Here is a 12,791-nt window from a genome sequence, read left to right as displayed (position 1 = left end):
ATGACAGAAAGTGTTTTTACTGTGAAGTTAGATGAAATGCTGGGTGTTGCATTTACAAGTTGGATATTCGAGTCCTTTGAGATGTCGATTATACTCCAAAATGAGCATAATGTGAAATCCTAAATTTACCAGCTAATTTCCTCTGTGCTCAGATGCTCCACTCTGATTATGAAAAATTCCTCACAAAACATTTCATAGAGAAAAAGTTGTCGAAACTTCAGAAAAAACAACCGAATAGGCGTCTGTCATCCACGAAGGCCATGTGACGAGTGAGTCAGCACTGAAGCCGTGGCAATCAAGGCTGCAACAATATAACTGGGAGCAGGTGAAGGTCTAGCTGTCTGCAGAAAACCAAGTGAGGCTAAATATGTCTCCCCCCAAGATTTCAGAGTGAGTGCACAAGTATTTCCAATCCGTTTCTAGTTTTGTGTGTAAATGCTTCATCGTAGTTCTTCTACATGAGAACAACAGCCAAATGAACGAACAGTTCAGTTAGAAAAGCAAACAAACTATGAGACATTACTCCTCTTGGGGTTCCCTTTAGCCCCTGGAGTATTCACTCTGAAAAACAGACGTTAAACAGAATTCCATAAAAAGGAAAGGAAGAGAGGCTGGGACTGGAAAGTAGGAGGAAGAGGGAAGAAAATCTCTGAGAATACAGCCTGTAGACAGAGAAGTGCAACACTGAGGAGTAAGTCTTTCAGTTAAATACAGTATTAAATCAAATGTTAAATACAGCAAAGGCAAATCATCCCTGATGACAGTTCTGGTAGTATGCACTCGAAACGCTCACGCCAAGAATGTAACTTATAAAAATAAAAAGGTCAAAAGGTTACAAAATGAATACGGTGTTGTTTGTTTTGCATTTTTTGTTTATTAAATTCTTTATCTTTCAATTATCTGGGAATTAGAAAGAGCAAAGCTGCTTATCAGCTCGCTAAGTTAGCATGCGGTTTCCCCTCTGACCTTTTATAACTATGAATGAACAGTACTGCACAAAAGTCTAGTATTAAAAGCACTGCATGAGTATTCAAGGAAGGAAAGTCAGAGAAAAGTACTTAACAGATTTTGTCCAACTCTATCAGTAGGACAACATCCTGCAGGACTATAATTAAATATTTAAGACAGTTTTAGTTAATATTCTTTCAGCTGCAATCCTGGTGGCATTTAACAGTCAGAGCGCAGGTAATGAATTAAAAAGCAGAATCCAAAGGGAGGCCCAGTCTCTGCAACAAGTACAAATAAGTGTCCTTTTTTAAAATCATGATGCTTATCAATAAAAAAAGCAGATGGAAATGTCTCATATTGACCATTTTTAATAATAATCTAATGACTGTGCTGTGTAAGCTTCTGCCTCTGAAGTGTGTCTGCAGTTATAACTCTTTCTAACTTCCACATGAGGGAGTTCCTAACCACACTCAGCTCATTAAAGAACCAACAACATCTCATTTTTTTAGTCTGATCAGTGGTGATAAACACAATCCACACTCCTCAGTTTGTGGCCTTCCACGCACAGCTTCTAATGACTGCAAAGACTTTACTGGGAAGATCGATAGGATCAGGTCATTGTTCAGGTCGGTGCCCTTTCAACCCAGGTCTCTCATTCAGTTCTGTTGTCTGAGTCTGATTTTCCTGACGGATTTTGGCTCATTAGCTCCTTCAGCTAGTTGAGGTAAACAGTATGTTTGGTAAACTCCAATCTGGTTGCAGACAAAGCCACACCACGGAAACAGCTTCAGTAAAAATGACCTATTTGCTTGGATGAAGATGAACATTTATTTTAGTCCTGCTTGACTTATCTGCAGAGAGAGAGGGGGAGATGGATATAACCCTCAGGCTATTCACTTAACACTCTTACCTTTGCTATGTAGACGACACACAGCTTTACTTTTCTCAGCAGCTTCTCATACCTCAGCGAACCCCTCCCTCTGCTCCATCTCAGTGTCAGTAAAGCTGATGTTCTCGTGTTCGACGCTTTCTCTAACGAGGTCAGTCAGTACATTGCCCCCCTTTCCAGCGACATCAAAACATTTGCTAAGAACCTTGTTATCATGTTTCACCAATACTGAATTTTGAATCTGAGATTTCTAAGCTCACCCAGTCTGGCTTTCTCCACCTCAGAAACATTGCAAAGCAAATCTTTCCTGTCATTCGGGCATCTGAAACCTTTAGTAAACACCTTCACTTTCCTTTGCCATGATTATCATAGCTGGCTTTTCACATCTCTGAGTCCTGCATAGAATCAGCTTTACAATCCCCCTCTTTTACCATATGAAGCTCTTCATAAACAGGACCCTGCTTATATATCAGAACTCCTGAAACCTTATCACTGCAGTGACGTCTCTGATCAGGTCTTCTAATTGTTACTGGCGATCCCACCCAATGTTAAAGTGAATGTGTAACCCTGTCTGTTCACATGTCTCTGTGTTGGAACATGTGGCTTTTATTTAAACTGTCAAGCACTTTGTATATCTGTGTTTTTGAACTGAGCTACACAAATAAAGTTATATATTAATATTATTTTGTTTATTATATTAATATATCACAAGGTTCCAGGAGATTTCCACAAAAGTAGCTGGTAGAAATATCCTTCAAAGAGCTGCTTTTTACTTTGAGTACATTCAGAGACAGTACTTTCTCACTTTTACTTGAGTAAAAAAGTTGAATCAGTACTTTTTAAAAAATTTTTACCATAGTATTTTTTAACACAGGTATCTGTACTTCTACTCAAGTAAAGATGTGTATTTTTGCCTCCTCTGTGAACTTTACATTTTGAATAATTGCCACATAACTATTCAATTCACAAAGATTTTCTATTTTGAATATGATCCTAATGATATTTGTTATCACTGCTTAAAAACACTTTCAAAGGGAACAAGTGCTAATACAGTATGTGTGTGTGTGTGTGTGCATGTGTGTGTGTGTGTGCATGTGTGTGTGTGTGCATGTGTGTGTGTGTGTGTGTGTGTGTGTGCGCGTGCATGCATGCAAGGGCGTAACTGGATGCTGATAAGCCAGCTGGAGGGCCAAACTGATAAGCAGTCATATGTTACACCATACAGTACATGTATGCAAGTATGTTATTCATAATCACGTTATGTAAAATGTACATATACACAGTAATACTACAAATACATGACTCTAACCTTTCTCTATGATACAGTTTGTAGTATCACTACATTAAAGCACAAGTTGTACTACAGGCATAAAGCTTTACTTGTAAAAGATTTTGTAACATTTCTTTTTGTGAATAAAAAGGACGTGGTTGCCCTGCGCCCCCATCTCTTCTCTGGAGATAGACAGAAAAGGTGGGGCTAAAGGGAAGCCAGACTGGAGGGGCACACGCTGTATGATAGTTTCTTATCCACCACACTCATTGGAAACAATGTTTATCGGCTAAATCTGAACAGCGTTTTTGCTTTGTTGTTATTGGTTTCTTTTAGTAGCTTGTTTTTTAGTAACATCGCAGACTTTCACAAGTTCCGATGTGTCCACGCAGGCAGTGAACCTGGTAAGAAATATTTGTTACAGGAATATTTGTTGCTTAACAGACAAAAAGCTGAGTTCTGAACCTATAATGTGTATTTGTAGGTGAAACTGTTGCCTGGGCAGAGCCTAAGAGACTTTACAATAACCAAAGCAAAGTAAATGAAGAATAAGACGAGTATGGTAAACAATGAGCAGGAAAAAGATTGAGTGGTTGAGACGTTTGCAGGTGACACCTTTTTCCAGATCTGTGTTTGTCTAAGATCTACTACACATAAGCTTTTTTTTAACCATAAGAAAATGTCAATGATTTGGAATTTTTTCAGGAACTACATGAACACGTGTGTGGGATTTGTTGTGTCATCAGCCTGCTTGCTTTCCCTCATGATTCCTGTTCTTACTCCTATTTCCAGGAGATTTTGGATTCCCTTTGTGGGCTTAGTTGGATTTTGTGTTTGTGGGGTTAATGCAATCCAAAATACATCTTTGGATCTTTTTGTTAATCATGTCTGCCTCCATGGCTTTCTGTTGGTATGTTTAAAAAAACTTCACGCAATCTGTAATATAATCCAAAATACCACTAAAAAGATTATATGAGTGTTACAATTACTGGTGTTAATAGAATAATTATTAGGTTTAATGTAAGATACATATATAATTCTTGAGACTATTCTGAATTAGACAAACAGGTGTTTTAAATAAAGGTACATTTGTCACGGTTTGTCTGCAGGACTGAGATTATTTACAGTGTTGGTGCAGACAGTACTCTATACAAAGTCTTTTTGAAGTTCTCAGTTCAAACGTCCTATTTGTACAAAATTCCCTGGAAGGAAGGTCGGTGAATCCGAGTTTCCGATCCTCTGAGTCTCTCGAGAATCCGCCAAGCAACAAACACTTTCTCCAAACTCCACTGGGCCGTCCTGCCACAGGAAGAGACGCATTAAACTCTTTAGCCAGTAAACTGAAACAGAGCCTTGCAGAGAGACACAGTGCAGACGACTACAGTTAGACAACACTCAGGCAAAGACTGAAGGTCAGGTCCCAGCTTAAGTAGCAAACAGCTGAGTGCCAGCTGAGCCACAGGTGCTTGATTGATTCAGGTGCAGAGGGCGGAGCTTCCAGGAGGATCCCGCCTCTGTGAGGCTGGTAAAAACACCCACACACAGAGCAACAAGCACAATATCAGACGCAGAGACAAAGAGAGATGGTGGAGACGCACAGGAGGACCATGACAAAACTTTCAACTAAATAATAATTAGTTTATGATAGAAAACACGTATGTAACTTTCACAACTCATACACCCTGTTAAAGCGTAGTCATGCTAAAGGTTAGAAAACAACCCTTCACAGCCTAACTGCCTATAATAAGACAACAGTAGATGTGTGTGTGGCATTTGCATTAACTAATACAGATGAGGCATGCACGTAGTATGACACACATTTCTTCCTGCTCTGTTTCACGTCCACTTCCTCTAGAGGAGTCTCTCTATCCTCTTAACCTAATATTGATGTTAATGTTGCAGCCTCTGAAAAAATGTTCCTGCTTAGATCATTACTGTCCCAACAGTGGAGTTCAAGGATGACATGGATTCTGTTTTGTTTCAGGTTGAAGCCACATTATGACTGAATTAGAAGCCATGGGGGCAGGGACGCCTCCACCCTACATAATGTTTCTGGTGGTCTTCCTTTTCTTTCTTACGGGACTGCTGGGCTTCCTAATCTGCCACCTCTTGAAGAAGAAGGGCTATCACTGTCGAACAGACGTGGGGGATGAGGAGGAGGAGGAGAAGCTAGGAGAAAATGCAGATGGTGGGTTGGAGAGAAAAGGCTAATCAAGGAAGACAGAAAGTAAAATAAGGTTTAAGTTAGCCATACTGGCATTATTGTGCATGTGACAATTACATATATATTTGTAATAGATTACTATTAGAGTACTATGAGTAATGTATATGATCCAATTTTATTTGTATAGCAAGAAATCACAGCAACAGTTGCATTAAGGTGCTTTATATTGTAAGATAAAGACTCTACAATAATACAGAGCGAACAGAAACATTTTGTTGTTTGTGACAGTGTCTGTTAGTAACATAAATAGAGGATTAAAGCTGCATTCATTTATTTAACCACAACAATGACAAACAGTGGGCTATTGTTAGCTTGCTAACACATCTATCGTAGTGGCTGTGCTCGTGTGCTTGTCATGTCACAGATGTGCACGTTAAAGCAGATGACTCGTAAGCTGGAGAGGAAATAGCGTCTCGCTAATTTCAAAGATCATCATTTAGCCTGGAGAAATACTTTGTAAAACTAGAACATCTTACTGGTAATCAGTGATTGTAGCCAGGCTGAAAGTCAGAGCTCTGTTGAGCAAAGCTTTCCCTTCATGAATGTTTTAATTGTTAAAGAAAAGATCATTCATAACCATCTCGCAGATGTATCACTACCTGCAGCTGCTTTCAATACTATTGATATTTATTTACATTTTTTGCTCCAGTTGTTCTGAGTTAACCTCCAAAAATCTTTTCCTTAATAAATGAACCAAATACCGACACGTACCACAGGACTTTAGGCTGGCAGTAGTTAAACTGTTACTTAAACAGCCATCGCTTGACGCAGCTGTCTTCGCTAAATGTAGGCATATCTCCAACCTTCCTTTTATCTAGAAGATTCTTGAAAGAGTAGTTGTAAACCAGCTAACAGATCATCTGCAGAGGTTCATTTGAAGACTTTCAGTCAGGTTTCAAATTCACAGCACAGGAACGGCTTTAGTGAAGGTTACAGATGATCTTATGATCTCTGCGGGGGACTCATCTCTGCGCTAGACCCCAGCACAATATTTTATTACAGATATTATAGTATGTGCTGCACATATTAAGGCACTGCAGTGGTTTGGTTAGTAGCTAGTCTATTACATAACTATCTAATAGACTCCAATTGGTTCACGGAATCGGGGAGTCTTCATAACACAATAAGGCTGGAATTATAAATTTCCACAGGGTTCTGTGGAAATTTTGATTTTCATTCACCTTTTCCACCCACAATGTGTTTATACACCTCTCTGCATGTAGTCATTTGTTATCATTAATCTCTTGTCTCTTCTTCCTCTCCACCCCAACCAGTCGTGGCAGATAGATGCCCCTCCCTGAGCCTGGTTCTGCTGGAAGTTTCTTCCTGTTAAACGGGTGTTTTTCTTTCCCACTGTTTGGGTTGTTGGGTTTTCTCTTTCTTTGTATTGTTGTAGGGTCTTTACCGTGCAATATGAAGCGCACTGATGCAACTGTTGTTTTGAGTTTGCGCTACATAATTAAAAAGAAGTTGAATTCTAAATAGTTCCCATTGCTATTAGAAACCATAGCAGACATTTTCACTGCTATGCAGATGATACCCAGCTTCAGATAACACACACCAAAGAGACAAAGACCTGGATGACCTCTAATTTCCTGCTTCTTAATTCAGATAAAACTGAGGTTATTGTACTCGACCCAAAATAAAACAGGAAACATGAAACAGGCAGAGAGAAAAACCCAGAGACTGAGATTATACACAGGCCAACTTAAGGAATATCCAAAACCCTGAATAACAATAATCAAAGAATATAAATTAATCAACAAACGCAAAACACTGAGTCACAGACCCGTGACAGTAAATTTGAAATGAGAAACATTCGGTCTTAGCGTGAAGCTGAGATGCCAGTCGTGTAGCTTAACAGATAGTAGAGCAGACCATCCGCTAATCGGAAAGTTGGCGGTTTGATCCCTGGCTGCTCGAGTCTGTGTGCCAAGTATCCTTGGGCAAGATACTGAACACAAGTTGCTCGTCGATGGATCCATCGAAGTATGTGTGTGAATGTTAGATAGAAAGCAGTTAAGCATAGAAAAGCGCTGTATAACAACCAGTTCATTTACCACTTGCATTTGTTACTTGTAGTTTGACTACTGTAATTCATCATAATTATTATTACCTAAAAACTCCCAGAAAATCCTTCAGTTGATCCAAATGCTGCAGTGGGAGCAGACAGGGACTAGAAAGAGAGCAGTTTTACTGGCTTCCCTTCATTTCCTCTGGGATGAATTCCATGTTATCTTAAAGACCTCAGTGTAGCATAGTACCTCGTTAGAGCGCACTTTACTTGTGGTAAAAAGTAGGATGGGAGGCAGAGCCTTCAACTTTCAGGTCCCTCTTCTGACAAAAATGTTAAGATTAGTCTTAAAGCTTTCCGTTTTGGGTCTGGATCAGCTGACCTTGAACACTCCCTGCGTTATACTGCAATAAGCGGTGTGCAAATAAAACTGAAGTGATGTGAATCACGTGCCTCTAGCTTACAGTGCCGGCTAGCATTGCTGCTTGCAGCACTGTGAAAAGCAGAAGTGAGTAGGTGAGTCTCTCCCTGACAGTACATGGCCTTTCTGCCATTAAGAATCACTGAAGTGTCTTCTTTTGATGACACACATCAGCTGAGCACCTTCCAGACTGAACTACGGCACACTTTAGAAATCTGACCACCACCACTTGTTCCGCACCCACGCCCACTGGTGTGTGGACATGCTCTCATAGGCACACACCAGATCCCCAGCTTTGAGTAAATAGCCCCATTACCTTGTGGCTGTCCTGGTACAGACAAATGCCAGCAGAGTAAACCTGAATAGTGGAGCTCCAGAGATGGTTGGCTGGTCTGCTTGCCACCTTCTGCCAGGTCCTGCATTCAGGCCCATATCTTGACTTTCACTCTCTTATGTTTTAAGAACAAAATAAAAGGAATTTATCAGCTAGAAGATGAATGTGTTTGTTTTACTGTGTTTCAGATGAGGATGAAGAGAACCAGGACACGGTGGAGCAGATCCTTAAATGTATCATACAAAATGAAGGTGACAGAACCCACCAATATTTTCTCAATATTTTTTTAATTTCTTGTTGGAATTTGGAAATTCTAAACCTATAACATATTCCAATTATAGTTATATAATGGTCATGGAAATGATGTGTAGACCAGGGGTCTGAAGTTCTCCAGAGGCCTGGTAATGAACTATTCATTTGATACAGGTGTGCTGACCCAGGGTGAGAGCTAAAAGCTGCAGGACACCGGCCCTCAAGACCCCTGATGTAGACTCTCAACTTTCATTTAAGGGTATCCACATTCAAATTGGATGAAGGGTTTAGGACAGGGGTGTCCAACTTCAGTCCTCGAGAGCTACTGTCCTGCAGCTTTTAGATGCATCCTTGTTCCAACACACCTGAATCAAATGGCTCGTTTGATTGGCTTGTTATCAGGCCTTTGTCAGACTTGATGGCATGCTGAAGAGGTAATCCAACCATATGATTCAGCTGTGTTGGAGTAGGGATGCACCCCCGGTTTAGGAGTTTCAGCTCCTCGACGTGTGCCTCGCTCTTTTTAAAGGGACCAAAAGTAACTGGACTATTGACTTAAAGGCTATTTCATGGGTGGGAGTGGGCAGTTCCTTCATAATGTCATGGGATGGGTAATGAGGGAACAGGCTTCAGGTGGGAACAGAGCTGACACTAATCAGGTTGACGAGACAGGAACAGGAACTGGACCTAACACCAAGACGCAGAAACACGTGAATGTGACACTAGGACTGGGAGTAAAATGACAAGGGTGACATGTAACATGCATAGAAACATAAACCTTAAAACTACAAGACAAACAGATGCAAATACTACACAAGGCAGAAACGCAACAATAAGAACCAAAGCCAGGAACATAAACTACATTTTAGAGCATTAAATAAACCGGAACAAAAATGTCCAGATACATAAAACTGGATCACGGACCCAGGACCTAACAGTAGAAGTTGTATTCCTGTTAATTTACTATTTACTTCTTTTATTTGTGTCCTCTAGCAAATATGGAAGCCTTCAATGAGATGTTGGGAAACCATAAAGTCTGCGTACGTCATGACCCCAGGTATGCTTATTCAGCTAAAGCTATGTTACACTACATGGTAATCTTTACTTTTTTATATGACCTCTAACAATTATTGCATTAACCGTTAAAGAATTACACATTTTATCACATTTTATGACCCAGTCATAAGGATGATCTGGGCATTCTTCAAGAATCTGCCTATGTGAACGTCACTGAGACTCTAATAATCTAAGGCTACGTCCACACGTACACGGGTATTTTTGCAAACGGAGATTTTCCGTTTTCGTTTTCAAAAATACCCGGGTACGTGTGGACGTAGCCTAAGTGTGATCTAAATGTTCTAGGACTTCACTTTTTTCCCCATTTTCCAAAATATGGGGTTGATTTGGACATTAACATCTTAGAGCCAGAGACTGTAAGGTAGCTTCAGGTTTCTTGTAAAATCAAGGCACTGAGGGGATTGAGCTGGATAAAACATTCTGATCTATTTAAGGTAGAAAGGTATTTAATCTAATTTCAAAACTTTGCTCATGTTAATGGCCAGGTTGCGTAAGGAGTCCATTGGTGGTATTCCTCCCCATCTCCACACAGTTCACTCAGGCACCGACCACAACTCCTGCCACCTCTGTGCCCAGATTAAATCTAAAAAAGGCCGCAGACAAAGCAGAACCCTACGTGCCAAGCAACGACCTGGGGAACAGACTGTCTTCTCTGTTGGCAGGTAATAATGAAGAACTGGACAGACACAGAGATAAAGTAGTGACAAATAAGAGGATTTATAATTAATTTATTGAAATCCTTTCAGGTTCCGAGTGACACACACTGATAAAAAGTCTCATGGTGGGCCAAGTCCATTGGCCATTTCAGGGGACCAGCTGGACCAATCCCAAGACAGCGATGATAGGAAAGATGGCGGATACAACCTGAGAAGCATGTTTAAGGAAGTCCGCCGACCTTCAGAAAGTGCCAGTGGAGTATCTGCAAATGTGGGAAGAAGAAAAAAGAGCGTGACTATATTTGGGCTAAGGCGGGGCAGTGACCCTGTAGGTATGAAGGTAGGGGAGGAGACGGGCAAAGATATTGGAGGGGTTAAATTTGCTGTTCAGCAGCAACCTGTAGTGCTGGAAGAGCCCGTGCCTGTTAAGAACATTAAAGTTGATCTTCAGCATGGCACTAAATCTGATTCCATACTTGAGACTGAGCTACAACAGGAGAACAAAACATCAAGTTCTCTTAATTCTCCTTCTTCCCAGATTAAAACTCTGCTCAATCCTGAACCTTGTAAAAAGATCCAGTCTTCATCTGGGAGTACAGTTGTTTCTGCCCCAAGTTCTCTTCCTATTCCATCTGAGAAGGGAGTAAATGTTGAGGGTCAGTGGATAAAACCTGAAGAGGCATATGAGTTTGGTCCACTGCAGACATCTACACCCATTGTACCTATGCCCACATCAATTCCAGGTTTCACTTCTGTCACTCATACTGGTCAGCTTGACGCCTGTTCCAGGACAGGTTCTCAGCTTATTCAAGACCTAAGCTCTGGTTCAGATATGGAACCAGGTTTAACCCTAGATTCATCCCCTTCATCTTCCTTCCCAATCAAGACGCCATCTTCAGTTTCTTCATTAAAAACTCCTACATCCCCCCTAGCAGGGGCAGCAAGTCCCAAAGTTGGCTCAAAAAATATGCCACCAGAAGCTGTAAAAGGAGAACTTCCTCGTGTCCTCACACCAAGCCCAAAACTCCCACTTCACCAAGAAATGTCTAGCCAATCACCTGTTTCCTATTCATCCTTTAGACAAACTTATAGTCCATCACAAGCCCGGGCTCCGGAGAGAGAGCTTGAAGGCACCACAATGCCCAAAGCTGAAGAAAAATTAGAATTTAAGAGACCTGGAATTCTAAAAAAAAATAAACTGTCACCAGTTGCAGCAGGGGAGTCTAAAAGCTCTGCCCTTTCATCTTCACCTGAACAACTTTTTAAAGACAGATCAAGCAGTTTACCTTTGTCACCTTCTAGCCTGTCTCCCTCCTCACCTCAAGGTGGCAGAATAAGTAGTGTGACCATTGTTAAAGCCAGTCCTGACAGCCAGAGGGAGTTCTCTGTTGTCACAATGGTGGAAGAAGAGAAGTCAACCACTAACGACCAGAAAGAAGACGATTATGAACTTGGAGCTGAAACAGACAAGAGGGTTATCAGATCAGCTGAAGGAGAAGATTTTGTACCAGGTGCTACACAACCTGAGAGCCAGAGCGGAAAAACTTCTGGTGTAGAGGTTATCCCGTCTTTGAGTCAAGAGAAGGAGGACATGATGGAAATGGAAGATATTAGAGACTGCAAGGTGATGCAGGTGGAAGGAGCACAGTTAATGGAGGAAGAAGTGGAGCTGAAGATGGAAAAGGACTGACAGCTGAAGTCACAAAGTGGTGAAAAGTTAAGTGTCCAGTGCTGATCTAAAGAAAGTGACTGTTGCCACCACTGAGTAGAATAAGGCATTCTTATAAAATAACCATGAGCATATTTTTAATTATTAACTGGTTACACTGTAGGGGGACTGGACTGGATGCTTGATTGAAAAGCCATCCACACAAATTTCAAATTGTCTTTATATAATGGATAACCACTCTTCAGTTCACACTTTGGTCCATACTAAGCACTTCAGTACCAAATATCCCCAAATGATGGGAATCCTCTAAGCTCTACACACTTTCTCACAGCCGGAGCTTTGTCAAAGTTCTGGGAACCGATGGAGGAACTTTTTACTGCGTAGCTAAAAATTCAAGTTATTAGATCTGTTTTTGGGCTGTGTGTAAGAGTAGGACATAAGTGAAGCAAACATACAGTGATTTGTCCAGATATAGTTTGGTCAATCACATGAATGTAGATCTGGCAAAATATTACCATACAAACAACAGTTTTAACATGAGCCCTAAAAATGGACCAAATCAGAAAGAAGAGAACTGACAGCAAAGATGCAATTTAGTTTTTCACCTCATAGTGAAGAAATGTAAAGAGAAATTAAAGTGGCTGAAACAGGATTACAAGAAAATAACACAACTATAGGTGATGTTACCTTATCAACCACTGACATTACTTCAAATTTCCCGATGAAACTGATGTTTAGTGATCCTTGTTCTTTTGTTTATCTCACAAAAGATGACATAGAACATCCAGTTTTACCTCAAAACTCTCAAAGTGTTTTTCAACAAAGTTGTTTAGATATAAATTGGATGGATCAGTCATTGAGTCAATTTTTTACAGACATTCATTCTGAATGAATCTCAATACCTCTGGTGATCTTGAATGAAATTTCGGTATCTTTTAGAATGATTGCATTGACATTTTTTGACATTTCATCAAGTTTTTCTCGAGATGCATCTCAATAACTTTTTGTCTAGCTCCACGATCACGTCAAAATTATTA

The 12,791-nt window shown here is 40.5% G+C and overlaps 1 protein-coding gene across 2 annotated transcripts; it reads left to right on the top strand.

Annotated features, from left to right (window-relative positions):
• The first annotated feature begins 3,315 nt into the window (after nt 1-3,315).
• Nucleotides 3,316-12,357, top strand: rell2 (RELT like 2). 2 transcript variants are annotated; one of them, XM_085468030.1, is made up of 6 exons: nt 3,316-3,511; nt 5,092-5,295; nt 8,289-8,351; nt 9,346-9,409; nt 9,915-10,091; nt 10,176-12,357. In XM_085468030.1, exons 2-6 carry the CDS (start codon nt 5,106-5,108, stop codon nt 11,773-11,775), a joined length of 2,094 nt encoding a protein of 697 aa, XP_085324156.1. In that variant the 5' UTR covers nt 3,316-3,511; nt 5,092-5,105; the 3' UTR covers nt 11,776-12,357. The 2 variants fall into 2 exon arrangements, with proteins under 2 accessions (XP_085324156.1, XP_085324165.1); XM_085468039.1 differs by lacking the exon at nt 3,316-3,511 and having other exon boundaries at nt 4,939-5,295.
• The last annotated feature ends 434 nt before the right edge of the window (nt 12,358-12,791 follow it).

The sequence above is a fragment of the Copadichromis virginalis genome, linkage group LG2 (genome assembly GCF_057382275.1).
Source record: "Copadichromis virginalis isolate Kocher_CV1m ecotype Utaka linkage group LG2, C_Virginalis_male_GT1.1, whole genome shotgun sequence".
Taxonomy (NCBI): Eukaryota; Metazoa; Chordata; class Actinopteri; order Cichliformes; family Cichlidae; genus Copadichromis; species Copadichromis virginalis.
Note: the sequence above shows the minus strand (reverse complement) of the source record. Positions and strands in the feature narration are given on the sequence as shown.